Source organism: Trichoplusia ni, chromosome 22 (genome assembly GCF_003590095.1).
Source record: "Trichoplusia ni isolate ovarian cell line Hi5 chromosome 22, tn1, whole genome shotgun sequence".
NCBI lineage: Eukaryota > Metazoa > Arthropoda > Insecta > Lepidoptera > Noctuidae > Trichoplusia > Trichoplusia ni.
This window is the reverse complement of record NC_039499.1, coordinates 332171-349831: the sequence shown is the minus strand read 5'-3', so window position 1 is coordinate 349831 and position 17661 is coordinate 332171. Positions and strand designations below refer to the sequence as shown.

General features: G+C 34.4%; 1 protein-coding gene across 1 annotated transcript in view; it reads right to left on the bottom strand.

Annotated features, from left to right (window-relative positions):
• LOC113504662 (RNA binding protein fox-1 homolog 3) overlaps positions 1-17414 on the bottom strand; it is a 42758-nt gene extending 25344 nt beyond the window's left edge. Inside the window, exons 1-2 of the mRNA XM_026887082.1 lie at positions 17066-17414; positions 3534-3578 (exon numbers count right to left, since the gene is read on the bottom strand). Of these exons, the coding sequence (XP_026742883.1) occupies positions 3534-3578; positions 17066-17077 (57 nt within the window). The 5' untranslated portion in view covers positions 17078-17414. The remainder of the gene's footprint in view (positions 1-3533; positions 3579-17065) is intronic.
• Between the last annotated feature and the right edge of the window lie 247 nt (positions 17415-17661).

The window sequence follows — 17661 nt, the reverse complement described above, 5'->3', positions numbered from 1 at the left end:
CGGCGCAGACGTGCCTCAGTAATAAGAGGCTATTCAAATGTACTATACAGTAAAACGGATTCAATGTTTAATTATTATTACAAAGCCTGCCTTATTACTATGGTTACAATTTAAGTAACTTAAAGCACTTTTGCGTAGTTAGCGAAATATCGTTAATAATTCATCAAAGACTTTAGGGTTTAAGGAGAACACCCGTTTTAGATACTCCTATAACAAATACAAATGTATTAGTTTTAAGACTTAACGTTTCTGGTTCATATCATGTTTAAAATATGTGTATATAAGAGAAGATGTATTTGACAGACTTTGGTATTTGTTTCGCCATTAAAATATAAACTGTGTTTAGCACATTGCGCTATTGTTGCGTAAAGATGTACAATGAGAAAATCTAGTAGTCATTGAACGATGAAATATGAGGGCGAAGTATTACGTTGGAAAAGCACGTTGACGTTGGTTGCATCACGGGGCGTTCACTCGGATCGGCGAGCCAATCTCTTTGAAACTGCACCCGAGGTCTACCCTATTTAACGGACCGCCGAACACGTTAATTAAGCGTTTTCAACATTTTTTATTTAAAAATGTGCTATTTTCATGAGAATATTGGTACATATATGTAGTGACGAGCAATGACAACTATTCCGTTAATTATATATATCTCAGTTGAGTTTTCGAAGTGTGGAGAATCTATATCAACGTAATGATTACGACATAACAGAATAGAACAATATACCACGTATAACACGTTCAAAAGGCTAATTTCATTCGGTGCTAGTTAAGTTTCAAAACTAAATTATTGACTTGACAGCCGACGTAGGCCCCATCCCGTATAATTTACATTAACCGGAAAATCAATGAATGCTCATATGAATATTACAATGTGAAATATATAAAAAGATACTTCTTCGAATGCTTATTAGTTACATGTATACGTTTTAACTAAGGAATTTCTCCTGGCGCACGCAGGCATCTCACGCGAATGGTCACGTCACGTCACGCAACACAACATGGAAAGTAGCTACGTACCTATAGATTGTATCGAATAAGGTTGTTTCTCTGATTTGAAATATGTAGCTAGGTCTTGTTAAAAAGTTAGTATGTTGCTGTGTAACATTAAAAATCTCTAAGAAAATTTAAAAAACTAATTGTCTTGAATTTTACAAAATTTAGCTTCATGCATAATGAATAACAATGAAATAAAATTTATTCAGATAAATAAATGCACCCGACACGCCTGACACTAAGTAAAATAAGTAATTCGAGACAAGGGAGAAATTCCCGAAAATTGTGTTAAATGAAGTAGTGACGCTATGGCCGTCCATCGTTGTCCGATACAGCTGGTAATCCTGGCTGACAGGCAATAAGTGGGCCGCGCATCTGGCCCTGAAGCTTGAGACTATCACTTCACCTACGGGAAATATTGATCTTATTTGAGCTTGATTAACTTTGTCGTTGTCGACGTTGCTAATAATACCCAAACTCTGGCAACGATCCAGGCGAGGCCTTAATGGTACTTCGATACACGATAATTTTCAAAGGTGACACTCTATATATTTGATTCGATTTGATATATTACATCCATTTTCACGTTATCATAATAATATTTACTGTGCAATCCTACAGTGAAGTTGTTGTTTGCGTCATTCCGCCAATCTTTATATCGTATGTAAACATTTTAAAACAAGTATCACAAGAGATATAAAAAGTGTGACAGGCTATTAAATAGTCTTATTGTCTTAATTTAAAACTCGAAATATAAATGTCCGAGTTCTAATTAATAAGTTGCTTGATGACAAAATATTTTACTACTTCTTTTGATAATATGTAAAGTTGGCATAAGATTATACAACATTGTCGTGTCTTTTACGTCACATTTTAACATGAATGATATTTTTTATACAAAAGTCAAATTTTGAAGTAAAATAACATAGACTTTAACCATGACAGGCTGGAAGTCAGCAGTAATAAGCATACAATGCAATAGGTGTAGAAGTTGCATATGTATGTGCAATCTGAACTTATAACTATTAATAACTACTCATTAATACAACCTGATAAGCAGGTTACGCACAAAAAGATTCCGAGATTAGCAGACAGGCAGGTAGTATCGATTAAAATATTTAAAACTTGTTTGTATGCAACGCTATACTTACGAGCATATATAATAATAGGAGTGTTTGGGCTGACAATACCCGATACGAATGCTAAGTACGCTTTGATTTTAAAATCAGCATTATGTTAATCAATACAGTTTTATGTGGGCAATGAAAATAAATTTGAACGAGCTTGTTAACCATTACAAACTTCGCTCATATTCTACAAGGACGATAACATTAAAACAGTTAATTTAATAATGATTCTACATAATGTAATAGATAGATAGTAGATCAAAGAGTTTCGGGTGTCGAATCGATGGCTCCTGGCCTTTATCAATGTCACGTTAAGATTGAAATAATTTAATATATTACGAGGGGCTTTAATGAAACCAGTAGGGTTACCACGCCTGGTACATACGAGATAACATGAAAGCGCCGAATAGATAAATAGACACGTATGATTGCGATATCAAGTGTGTACTATATAGTTATGGCGTTATGTGATAGATCATATCGAAAATTGATACATAGTTGGTAATCCTGTGTGACAAGGGATTTTAGATGAAAAAAAGTCTTAGATTAAATGATCTATAAATAAGACAAACATTTTTAATGTCAGACATTGAGAGGCGTTATAAAGCTAAGGAATTAAGCTTTTTAAAATAATTTCGTATAAGTAATAAAGAAAGAAATGTTTAAATAAAGCAACCAGTTTTATTGTTGTAACCTTCAGATTAAAGGTCATAATGTACTCCTTATAGTTCCGTATCAAAAACCAGTAACTTATACTGAATGGCCTGTGTGGTACCGCTGGCCAAACACATAAATAGAAAAATAAGAAAGCCGCGCCCTTAGAATTATATTTTATGTCTTTAATAAGTAGAGATATTCTTTATATTAGACATACAAACTATACTACTTGTAACACATAAATAAGCTTACAATATAAGCAAAATAAAATTAGACTTACACCAAAAATGCTTTAAAAGGCACCGATAAGGTACAAGAAAGCTCTACTATAGTATAACGAAAGCGATCTACTACGACACCAAAGAGTATATTCTGTATATCGCTATACTGTTGCAGAACGACATATGAATAAAATGTAAAACGATATAAATTATAAATGAGAACTGCTAAGCGGTAAGCTCATCAGGCAGATGGAGGCCCATAATAAAGCTACGTAAATAAGAGTAAAAGAAAATGAAACTTACATGAGAACAAAGAAAATGAAACTTAAAACTAAACCGACGTTTAAAAATGAGTTAGCCGTGCGAGCGAATAAGTAGGCGTTCCTTACTCATATAAATTGAATCGGCAGACTTGAAATGAGATCATCTAAATTATGGTTAGTGAATTATAAGCCAGTAATTATCGAGACATGTAAAATGTGATTGCATTCACATGCGTAAGTAGTGCTAAATAATAAATGGTAAATACCAGCAGGGTAGGTGTTCCTGTATCGATGACATTGCCGTTACTCACCTGAAATAAACAAGTGACTTCTGTAACTTATACAGTAAAGTTTTAAAAGGTAAATAATAAGTAGACAATGTCAACAGGTCAACGACATTGAGATAAATTTAACTTCAGCTCCATGTCACTGTTCTGTTGGTTTTGAGTATCTGAGCTCCTTCAACTTAATATCTTATCAGTATTCTGACAATGACATGACTCCTTTCAATATACATCAACAACGGTTATCGTTACAAATATATTAATAAAATAAAACCAATATTTCTACGATTTTTAGTATAGGTTTAGGTGTTCGCGTATGCATCGTCCGTGAAGGTGTCAACAAGTTGAGGAAGTGATCAGTATCTGAGGCCGGGTATTGGCTTATAGCCGTAAGACGCGCCAAACTTTAATGTTGATCGCATTATAGTTTTAGACTGACATGCTTCCAATCCTTTTTAAAAAAGAGAGACTTAATCATTTTAAACTTGATTATCGTTATGTGTTAAAATAGTTGAACTACATAGTATATACCCCCGTAGAATATGTCGCCTGTGTCGCCAAAGACAGAACGATCCGGACTTTCTGTGACATAAGCGGATTATGCCAAATGAACGGACAGGATCCAGTTTGTTCCAAAAAATACTAATTGGTGATCGGTCTGGGAAAGCTCTTTTAACGGTATACAGTTCGCTTGACTGAAATTGTATAACTTTCTGGTAGAAAAATTTCATACTCGTGTTTTGAATTAAGTATTTTTTTTGTGCCTATCACTACTCATTTTCTACGGTATTTACAAAGATCATAAATATGAACATATTCGGTGAACGAAATACAACTTGGAAATCGATTGAATATTATTTATCGTTATTAAAATCATGTCATATAAATTAAAATTCAAAAATATGACTAGTTAAGAGAGCAAAACATAGGCGATGCACTTTCGACGTCAGGTATTGCATTGCGTTATCGAGTCCGATGGTCGAGTCAAGGGGCGTCGCGACGCCGGCAGCCGCGGACCGAGCAACGTTGGCACGATCCCAAATATTTTTCATGCGCCTCACTCTAGACCGGGATAAGTTGCCCTATTCACCTGAATCGGAATACATCATTTAAATCGAAATATAATTTATTATCAACGGTTTTATAGCTCAATGCATACAGCCGACACGCGTGATTAAGCTGGCTTGTTCCACTATTTAATACGAGCTCGTAGTCATTCTATAATTAAAGACAGTATTGTAGCCGTCGCATTTTCCTGAGAGTAGCCAACTAGACCGCCGATACCGCAAGCATATAAATATTTAGGTGTCAATAGAAAGTTCTCTACAAAAATTAACTCATCCATTCAATTTTAAAAGGTAATATGTGTCTTATAGACCATGTATTGTCTATATGACACGTGGGTGTATATCAGTGCAAGTATAGATCTGCCTACGCCCTTACATTCAGGCGAAAACATGATATTCCTCGTATAAATGTATTTATACTTTAGCCAATAGAATAACAGACTTCCAATAACATTGCTCTGATAATAAGGTTGAACGAGATAAAAGTAACTGTTTTCATTATGATTGTTTGTGTTAATTTTTGCTTTTATCTGCGACGACATTAGTTAATCCGACAACATTTTATTCTACGAAGCCACTGAACTACGTTTATATATCATTAATTAAGTGGTGGTGAACTGGGGCTAATTGATAACGCATAACATGTACTTATAAATCATTCAGTTGGGAGTATGCTAGCGGATTAATGTCTATACGTATGTTTACCAGTGAGTAGTCGAGTACGTCACGTCTGGCGTCCCTGCCGCTACACGTTTGCAAACAGTATTGCACAAATCGTGCCAGATACATTTGCTACATATTTTTCATACTCTATGATGCGAACACCCTTTAAAAGTATAATATATTTACTATTTTATATACTACTTATATTATTTTACTTGATATTATACTACTTTAACGTTAAACTGTAGACCTGCACTTGTTTACACTTTTTCTTTTATTTTAACATTCTTCTAAAAATATTTGTTTTGAGTTCCCGCGTCAGAGAAATTAAAAATGGCCTGGATTGAGTTAATTTTACGGAATTGGGTGTAGTTTAGAAGACTTTTATTAACAGCAATCTGAAAAAGCTTCTATAATCCTAAATAGTAGACCTTTTTTGTCGACCTTTGTTTGTCATCATTTGTAAGGACAAAAGCAGTCCATATCTGCCGCATTTTATTCCGTGATATAAATTGAACTCCAAGTAAGAGCTTGTACGCAAATAAATTTTTACAAATGATATAAATCTGACAGCGTAGATAGTGGTTTAACACCCTATGAATCCACATCAAAGTATCAAAAATTAATAGCGCTAAACTCATGAAGGAAATAAATAAATTAAGCTCTTACTTGCGCCCTACATTAAGGAGCTACCAGCCCACCACACATTACTTAACAATGAACAGAGGTTTTACCGACAAATCTAATTTACCTAACTCGAGCTAAAAGGAAAGTTAAATAAATACGTTTTAGTATTATTAAATGATGGTACAAGGACACGGCAAAACATGGTTATATTAGAACAGCGCGCTCTCTTTTCTAATTAAGGTCATAAGATGTTGAATGAATCAGTAATTTTTACTATGTACTATTTCAAGCTGCTATGATACGGTCTGACCAAAAATTAGCGACAGTATAAAAATGTTTATCTTTCTCATAAACTGTCACTTTAACAAACCAGAATTGAAAAGAAATCGTATGACAGCAGACAGTCGTTTTGACATAAACATTTTAATCCAACACTAACGCAAAGTTAAAACAAGAGGATCGATATAAATAGTTTTTGGATCTCGGATGGCGTGTTTCAATTCAATCTCAGCTGTGACGAATGTTTGACTGCCATTTGGCCTACATACACAATATCACATTAACTCTGCTGCTGTAGTTTTAATTTAACATCAAAGTTTCAGTACGAATAAAATTAAGTAAGTATTTACATAAATATCCTGCATCTTGTTCCGCCTGTATTTATTATTCTACTTACACGGTCGGTATTACATATGGATAGCCATGGCAGCGCTGCCGAGTAGGCGTTCCCAGTTTGTGGATGTATGATGGATTGTTGTACATTTTTAAGCTTCTATTTTTAATAAATCAACCGGAGGCGGTAATTTTTGATGAGAAAGCATTTGTGGTTTGTATCGTCGAGTTAATATGCACGAACACATCAATTGGTTATTAACATGCTAATAGGTGGCGACATTATGACTAGCCATTTCAACCAGTTTAACACACGGTCCATTAACCGTAAAATTGATGACAACAGAACAATATTATTTATTCTAATACTAACTATGGCTGTTCTACTGTTCGCATGAATAAATCAAACGGATGGTACAGTATTGCACATTTTTATACAATTTTATTAGTCTTTTAATGATCTAAGAAAACAAAAAGCCGGCCTTTGGTTTTTTTATGTAACAATGCCGACATGTCATGTTTTGATCAATTAATAAGAAACCAAGAAGTAGTTCTGAGGGTATCAGTTATCACGTAAAAGTATACGCTATTTAACAAAAGTGGCTCTATTGGAAATCACACGTCATATCTTAAGCTCATGGAAACAATGATTGAAAAGTGAATAAAAAGAGAAAGTATTGTCTAGTTCTTTGGAGAAACAAACGCGTCCATACGTCTACAATTAACGTTGACCGTGTATGTAATCTCTGGTCCGCTTTCCATTAGACGGTCTATTACACGCACGGCGGGCGCATCGTGCATCGCCCCGATTGACTGACGTTCAAACACTGGTGGCCATGACTAACACCAGAATTATATCTGATATTGGTACTCGCAACTATTCACTAGATTAGTACCTACTCGTTTACCTTCAATAGCAACCTCATATCTAAGATTGCAACAAACAGAATTATAATTTTGAGAGGTTGCTTAAGATATACACAGATAAACCTGTATATTATGACAATAGCAATATCTTAATATCACTGCCTAAGTTATGATGAAACATTGCTATTTGTTTTATTGCTGGAATTTTCCTCTAGACATTAATATATTAACTTTATTACAAAGACGCTGAATGCGCAAACACATCGATAATAAAGATATTTCAAGGACTTTCACCCTTTAGTTGATTATTTACTGTAGTTGATATAGTAGGTAAACAAGTTGTGAACGTTTGGGTCACAGAGAAACAATAAAGGAATAAAAAATCTGCTCAAAAGCGGTTAAACGAGTCGAGTTAACCTATCGACATTAAATCAGGTAGAAACCATGTTGATTATGAGAGTTGTTTAATGAAACAAACATAACTATGGGTAGATCAAGGTCCCTTGAGCGCGGAAACATTGGTAACGCTTCCTTTCACCCGTGCAATTTTGACGCGGGTCTGGCCGGCTCGGTGGGCGCAATCAAAGCTCGCTATGCAACCGAGTAAACATAAGTGAACTCGTAGTCCTGTCTGTACGTACGCAACAACAAGATGCAGCTAATGAAAAGTGTTAACTGGAATTAAAAATTAAGTTTAATCATAAGTCATTTTCCGTGCATAATGAACACTTAGCAGCAAGTAAAACTTGTCATAAAATATACTCCTGAACACTTACATCGAGCCATTAATTAAATAAGGAAAAATGTAAAGAATGATAATTGCTTTTGAAGCTTTAAATAACAACTTACATACCAATCACAAATATTGTCAATTTAAAACCGACAGAAGACCAAATATGTCTGAAATAAAATATAAATTCAATGAGTGGCAAGATTTGGACGTTCATATCTTGCAATGTCGGGGACCTCAGAAGAAGCATAATATCACTATACGTCCGCGACGCATACGCTTACATTCCGATACGGTTCGTCTACATACAAGTGACATGTCATTAAAAACCTTATATTCGTTATCGGTTCACAGATAAATGTTTGACCTCATTATCAGCGAATAAACAACACGCAACGACTTCCAATCAGTGACCGAAGCTAAAGATATATCAGGAAGAAATAAACATATTCTTTACTATAATAAATCAAGCAAACGAGTATACAGACTTCCTTGCCCGAATTTAAATATTTTTTCTCAATCGGTAAGTGCGTACACAGAAATAGTACGTATTCTATTAGTTCAGGTATATATCCAGATAGAAAGTCTGGACAGAAGTACATAATATACAATTTGAAGTCTATAGTATAAATTGTGTTTTGCTTTCCATTTAAACTGTAAAAATTGTGGATAGAGCAATGAGAAGCCACAATAAATTATACTTACATGTAATTAACTTGTCTCACAAGCACTTCCAAATGGCCAACTATTCATCACTTTAACGTTACTAATTAACGAATATATCAAGTGAATTGATATACTTCAATCTTATTTGATGTTCTAAATGAAGCAATTAATATAAATTAATTAGTGATTATAGTGCCTTTCTGGGATTACAAAAAAATCGATCAATAAACTATATTATCAAATAGAGTACTTAAAAAAATTGTGTTTGTAATTGCGACATAAAACGCTTCTCAATGCAAGCGTATCATAACTAGTAAAAATAGCGCCACACAAAACATGGTAGGTATGCGTACCTATTCTACATTGACACAGGGAGATGTAAATCATCTGTAATAGCACTCAAGTCGTAGACGACGCTCGTCTGATACGACGATATATAAAGTAGATATCTGTAAACTGTTGGACCATGGCCAATGTATCCAAAAAGAATTTGACAACATTTTTCTGTAGTTACCTACAAGGTAACATAATCAAATTTCGCTTGAAAAAGACATAAATAAATTTACTGCGGCGGCTCAAACGGTGTTTATAAAAAGAAGATGGTGAAAACCGCGAAACAACTTAGTGACAAAGTAAAGAATAGAAGGAGCGGTTAACGAGCCACAAAAAAAGCATTACGCTGATTCCACAAAACCCGTTACATAATATTGTAAAACACGACACTCGTGCACAGACCTACACAAGTTTCCGTTAACTCCTCCTTACTGATATTAAATTCTTTCTCATAAAACTTCAGATGTTTACATGTTTTCTTTTTAAACGCGCATTTATCCTTAGTTCAAAGAAGTATCATTATAAACAGAGTTATAATGTATTACTGAAGTGTCATAAATTGACAGTATTTTTGATGCGCTTTCAAAAGCTACGGTATTTAGGCCGCTTTCAAAATAAACTTTCAGGTCGTACAGCAAAAGATTACTATACAAAAATGACAAATGAGCAGCTGAAAACTATACCCTACATCTAGTTCGTACTATTAATTGTTCTTATAGGTTTGAAATTTGAACATAGCATAGATATAATATAAGCTGTAGTAACTGCGGAGTGTTGAGTGTTGATTAGCGTCCGTCAACAAGCGGCCGCTAGACAAATGAACGCCCGCAGAGACACTCGGCCATCAAAACTACAAAGAAACTAGGTGGCACCCGTTTTTCTTGACAACTTTGCATATAGCTCTCATAATACTTACTATTGTTTGAGCTTCCTTATATTTTAAAGTATGTCTTAATTGAAAGTAATCAATTAACATAGGTTTTAGACTTCCAAGATAGTTATAAATGCTCAAACCTTAATTTTATAATTAACCGCAGTTCTCTAGTTTCCTATCTTTAAACAAAGCTTTAATAGGATGTTTGTTGTATAGAGGAGCTATCTCACACAGACTGGTATGTGTTATTATTGGAGTAGATAAGTTAACCTTTTCCAGAGACTGTAGTTGAGCATCTGGTTGTGAAATTCGTCCCATTTCAAAGTGAATGATTACACATAGTCGCAGGTGTTCTGCTTTTTAGCGAACGACGCGCTGTAAATAAGCCTTGTCGCATTCTGAACATAGCATACCTACACCAATAAGGGGAACCATCGAATAATTTAAGTTTATAATTCATTAGAACGCCACCCCAAATTCAGAATATCTGTAACGAATTTGAGTAGATTAGTAGTAATTGATTGATTAAAGCATGGTTTAAGAATATAACAGCTACGGTACCATTGATTATGCTATGAGTAGTGATTAAAAAAATACAATATTGTCTTTTTTATAAGGTAAAAGCGTAACCATAAATAATGTAAGGAATATGGAAGGAAAATGTCATTAAAATTTGTAACAAACATTAAATGGCTCGATTACACGATTAAAAGCTCCGAATTTACAACCAAAGGCGTGTAAGTAAATCGGATACAATACAATCGACTGCCAAAATTAAATCAAGGCAAGATGTACAAGGTAAATTGCATCAAAAATGGATACAGGATTGCCGTTCGTACCAGAAAGACGGTGCTTAAAATTCATGTGCTGAATCCATAAATGTAATTTGTTGTCATCGTTTACTGATCTTGCCTTTAGTGTATTAACTAGTTTCATTTCGTTAATAAGTAACTAGCATAAATAGAAGGTGTTTTGTTCATCCCCATCTAAACTAAAACAAGTAGCGATATCGAATAATATCGATCTCTCTGTATGTATGTCATTGTCTCAGACCAGCGGAGAGCCTGTTATAGAGTTATATCCCCAGTCTCACGGGAGGACACACGACTTAAGGTATTATTTCGGTGTCATTCGACATGGGAAAAGAGGGCCTTGTGTACATGTACTACTTACAAAATTAGCCAACTTCGCTTACGTTACAAAATTTCTTGGTTCTGTTTATATTGTGAGAATTATGAATTTGTTCAGCAAACATCGGCGAAGGCGAATGTGAAAGAAAGCTTCCGCCAGTAAACAAATATGTCGGGACTTGGTTTGACTCAATGCTGGCAGCATATTAAATAAAAATGGTTATCATTAAGTTATACTCATGAACGTTTCAGTTTACACATATTTTTTCTTCGTTACTGTTCACACAGAACACAGGTGTAAAAAAGAATAAAATAATTAAAGAACAGAATCGCAAAATATTTTTGGTGAAGGTTTTCCTATTACGAACACTTGCATATTTTAGAGAATCACGTTTTCTGATGCAATCAGGTTCTGCCACAAGGTAAACAACCAATGAATTCCAACATAATATATGAGAAAAGTAATTTAAGAAAACATTGATCAGCCTTTACGATGTCATAATGCTTGTGCACATGTTTATTTACAAGAAGAGACCAGTGTGCAAATATTTTACTCATATTATGTTCAGAGCAAAAAGTTTTACATATCTTAGATGTTAAGATTAAAATAGCAGAAAGCAAGCCGTCATCAGAAGCAAGATGTGGGACGGAAACCTATTTGCCATCGTGGCGAACAAAGTGCTCCTTCTCACGGTATACGGAGAAAATGTTAGTTCCGTTTACTTACACCATCTTCTAATAAGTTCTAAGTTAGTTCTATTTGCAGGGCAAACGGAAGTCAAATATGTACCTCCTCTGAGAGTATTCAGGCACGTAATTCCTTGTTCATCTACTTATTAACATTTATTCACACAAATTGAATTCAGATAAATTACTTTGTATCTATAAATGTCACTTTAGACATTCAATATTGTCAATAAAACCTGTCATATCACGGAGAGCAGATTTCGAGGGAAAGTTTGTGTTATAATTTATAAACGAGTCTGCAGCATCATAAATATTGTGTAAAACTGATATAGTATTTGTTTTCATTTTCATATAGTTTTTGTATGTAAAGTAAAAAGCCGTTATGACTACTTAGAACCTATCTTCAGAATCACATTTTACCGCCTTTTTGTAGTGCCAAAGCTCCTTTAACAGACTATAAACACCTAAGCGATGACCAAAAATTGAGGTTTGGAAAGAGTTCTAACAGTGAATAATATATCAACCACTCATTGATTTACAGGTCTTTAAAAAGATTTTGAGCGCGCATGCCCCATCTCCGGGGAACTTTCAAAATGTTAGTGGGTTAAGTATAGACATTAGGTAATTATAACCCAATGGTAAACAATTCAGTTATGATAAACGTAATTGAAAAGTTGATCTATAAAAAGGTTCGACAAGTTCATTTTCGTCATCTCAAAATTAGAGAACGAACGAAATAAGTCATTAACGATTCCAACAAAAGCGCCTGTGTTTCGAACATTTAAATTAATTTGCAACTTTCAGGGATCCCGAAACAACAATGGATCTTCAATTAGGACCACCCCACTGCCCAATACTGGAATAAATAAAACCTGAAGTACCTAGTTATTATGTGAATATAATGTCTGAACAAATCGAAACTTTTAAATAGGTTTAACTAAGAGATAAGGAAAAAAAAAACATTATCTTGATATAAGTACTTATAGGCCAGAATGTTTTTCTAATATTATGAGTTTAAAATTGGTCACTCAGATAAACGATTCGAATCGTTGAAAGTAGAGAAACAAAAATTTTGACGATATATTGATTTTTAATGTTTCTATTGCAAAACTGGGGCCTCCCCTTGCCTACTAACCCTTGGGGAATCGGTAATATAATGGGGAATGTGTAATATATAGCTCTTATTTATTTAAAAAAGTAAACGTGACTATAATTTGAAGTAAGCTTGTGGAGGGAATGAATTATTTATTTATAGCTTACACAATATTTTTTCGAAAATGAACATACATCTGTTATAACAACAAAAGTTGTGTTTAAATGCAATTTAAACGTTACAAAATACTGTGAGAATACAAAAGAGTCTACGTCTAAGAATGAAATTTTGTTGCTGCTACCTGCCCGTTCAATGTTTAATGTTTAGTGGCAGGTAGTCGACCCAAAGTTGTGGAGTTAATATGTCCATGAGCAGGAGATGTGAACAAAAGGCCGGTATGCGAATAATTTGTCCTTATTACCATCTCTGGTGAAGTTTCGCGTTCACCTTGAGCCATGAACGGGTTCCTGTAAGCTCCCCTTCCGACGCTGACGGCGCACAGTGGGCTGAAAATAACGTTTCATGGACATTCAAATTTTTTTTCCAATTTGACGTGTTTCTTTATTGGAATCTGTTAAAACATGCTTCTTATTGATATGTTTTAAATATAAAGTCATAGATCATAGCGAAAGGCACACTTTTGATTTTTTTTCAAAAACTTTGTATGGGGAAAACCATAAAATAAGCTATATCTCAGCTGTCGCGTGAGTGCGCGTTATTTTCTTTCACATGATTATTGCTCTATTTTTTTGCAAAATTTTGACGTATTGCACCACGCTCGCGAAAGTGCGATTTCTGAGAAAAAAAATATTGAAAAATATATATATTTTCCTTTGAAAAATTCGTAAATTTATTAAAAAAATACCTATATATCTCTAAAAATTATAACATTAGCGGCCATAAACAACTTCAGTGCTGTTTAGCTCTTCTCAATTTTATAATAATGAACAATATGCGGCTAGATATGTATCAGAGAAATATGTTTTTTACATAATTTGTTTATGACACACGGTCTGGGATACCAGACCCTTTTAAAACAATGGATAAATATCAGTAAGTACCTATTGTTGCCATATGATTTCGTTGCCATCGGTCAGATTTAATGGAACTAATGAGGTTATGAACACACTGGAATCATCATTTCCATCTTCCATTTTCTGTTTATACCTGCTTTGGTTCGATGAACCATCAAAACCCCACGAAGCGAGCGAGCGAATATGAAGACTGGCTTCAGTGTGATATTGATTGGCCAAGTTGCATTGCAGAACCGAAGGCATCAGATGTTGTGGCGTCTGAATCTCATATCACCCTCGAATGTCCAGTCCCTTCTACATCTTCGTCAACTGAAGCACAGACAAGTATGAAGCGTTTGCTTCGAAAACCATTTCAAGATTTAGGAATAAAACAAAAGAAAAGAAGGACTGAAAATCAAGGAGACTGTGAGTCCAGTGAGCTTGCATATGCTGCTGTGCGAATGATGAGACAAGAAGGTTTGAACAATATGGCTTCTGTTATTGAGTTTATGATGAAACACCCAGAAGCTGCTGAAAAGTTAAACTCGTTTACCAAAAAAGCATATCCCAAGCATGTTTTTACACCAGAGAAAGCACTTGGTATGTTTTTATCCTTAAAATTGTCCAAGTGGCAATATATAACACTAAGGGAAATTCGAGAAGGTGTGTCAGACTTGTATCCGTCATACTGTAAGCTACAGCAAGCTAAATCTCATTGTTATCCTGACAAAAAAAAAACAATTACAGTGACGGATACAGCAGCCAAAATTTCCCTTCAAGCTCTTCTAGATTTAACAATAACAAGAAGTTTGAAAAGTTTACCTGTGTGTGTCGAAAAAAATTACCTTATTTTAGTGTCCAAGTGGGGTTTTGATGGTTCATCGAAACAAAGCAGGTATAAACAGAAAATGGAAGATGGAAATGATGATTCCAGTGTGTTCATGACCTCATTAGTTCCATTAAATCTGACCGATGGCAACGAAATCATATGGCAACAATAGGTACTTACTGATATTTATCCATTGTTTTAAAAGGGTCTGGTATCCCAGACCGTGTGTCATAAACAAATTATGTAAAAAACATATTTCTCTGATACATATTTAGCCGCATATTGTTCATTATTATAAAATTGAGAAGAGCTAAACAGCACTGAAGTTGTTTATGGCCGCTAATGTTATAATTTTTAGAGATATATAGGTATTTTTTTAATAAATTTACGAATTTTTCAAAGGAAAATATATATATTTTTCAATATTTTTTTTCTCAGAAATCGCTCTTTCGCGAGCGTGGTGCAATACGTCAAAATTTTGCAAAAAAATAGAGCAATAATCATGTGAAAGAAAATAACGCGCACTCACGCGACAGCTGAGATATAGCTTATTTTATGGTTTTCCCCATACTAAGTTTTTGAAAAAAAATCAAAAGTGTGCCTTTCGCTATGATCTATGACTTTATATTTAAAACATATCAATAAGAAGCATGTTTTAACAGATTCCAATAAAGAAACACGTCAAATTGGAAAAAAAAATTGAATGTCCATGAAACGTTATTTTCAGCCCACTGTGCGGCGTTCCCAATATTTAAACCAAACCTCACAAAAAACGGCTTTTACTAAATTTAAAATTTTAGGTTTTGAATGAATACATCTAAGCCTTATTACGAGAAATAATATTTGACCTATCATTTACGTTGAGGACGAAAGAGTTTCAATTAAATAAATTGAAACATAATAGAAATGAAAAGTAAACTAGTCAAACTACATAACATAAAGCAAATAGCACATTTAGCTCCCCAATGACTGAAATACTATGAAGTGGGTTAGGATTAATAATAAAATGTTTCACAACAGTCGATTCGGTGGCAATTTTAGACGTCATAAACAAGAAGAGCGATCCAAAAAGATCTTTCAGTAGGCACGATAATTGCCATGGTATAAGATACTATGAAAAAGAGGTTGTACTTAGGGACAAATGAAGACCCAGCGCCTGGATAGGTACGGTGGTGTCTCATTATAACATGCGTAAGTAGTAAATCATGTTGTAAAAGTGCACGCTCGCCATAGGTATCATACCTATATCAATGAAGTTTTATATTACAGTTATCAAGGTAAGGCCCACAAATGGTTCACAATAAGAATTATCCGATGTAGGTAAGTCGGAAGCTATAGAATCTATAAGTCGCCAATAGTCATCAAACAATGAGACCAAAGACAGGTATTTATTTTTTCTTTTCGTCTAAATTTAAATGAGTCATTACGACTTTATAAAAAGACCATTAATTAATTGATTCTAAAACCACTAGCGACGATTAACCTTTCAGATGATTTTGCTGTTTTGAGAGATATACCTACCTATTGCATAAATAAATAACACGTCCATTTAAAATAATATAAATATCTAGATACCTACAAGTTATTTTTATTTATTTATCCAAGCTGGTCCCACTACATAACATTATTAATTTATTATAAAAGGGAGATACGCAGTTCTTAATAATGTTCTAAGGCACCTTTTATATTAATAGCACAGGCGCAACTTGGGAGAGGCTTAATAATGTCTAGCAATGGACCATAATAATTGAACAGATTATAACTAAAATAATTTTGTAAACTTTAAGCACTATGTCTGCGGACATCGCACTTAGGTATAATAGTAGTAAATACGAATGTCTCTTTTTATCTTACGTCACTTTTCGTATAACAGAATAAGACAACTAACAATGAATTTCAATGAATCCATTCAACTTCAATGTCATAACAATGGATGGGAGATTCATTGATTTGTATTTTCGATTTGTGTTCATAAATTGACAAAATATGCCTTAATTACATTGAAACATATAAATTTGGCATCCTGTAAATACGGAGCTACAAAAGGGGCTCCGTAACGCTGCCGCCGTTTGTTTTTCTTAAATATAATGGGACAATAACAATCAACAACAATTAACAGATAGACAGACTGTGTTATGTTGTTCCTATACGCGTAGCACTGTAAAGTATGTAACGCCATGCGCCATAAGTGCCATAACATTGTGCTCCGCTTCGGTTGACACCAGGGTTATCTTTATCACGTCCCTGGCTGAGAAAATAAATCACCATTTTTGAACTTACATAAATATAATTTATCGTTATTTATATGCATGCGTGTACTTACAGGATAGTACATCCCCTGCGGCGGCAAAAAAAAGGCCCCTGATCCCCACAGCTTGCCGTTTGTATTTACTTTGTGTTGCACAAAAATACACTCCACGTACGCCCTCTGGCTGGGCGTAAACTTCCACAACACTAACTTATAAATTCGAGGTAATCATGAGTATTTAATGGTATTACAATGAATAGTACTAAAATAATCAGGGTTGTTTTAACTTTTAGGTTATGTGAGTATAGCGCGGAGGAACGCGCTCTAGCACTGAAAGCGGTTAATGTCGATGTGCAACAACGGACGAGCACGGGCACGCGTGGCCACTCAACGAGTCGCCTCGCCCGTGCGAATCGCGGTGAGTAAGACAAGGATAGAGAATGTTGTCGGAATCGTTCGGCGTTTAAAGCAGGACAAAGCAATGACGCTGTTGTTTTCGCACGAAATTACGGATGATTTTCAACTTTTCGGTGACAATAACAACAATTTAGTAGCGAGTAGTAAGTGGTTTTTACACGTAATTTACTTACTACGGGAAAACTTTTCACGTACTTGGATATTACTACTATTAATAAAACAGCGTTCGGTTAAAGTTTAATAAAAATATTTTT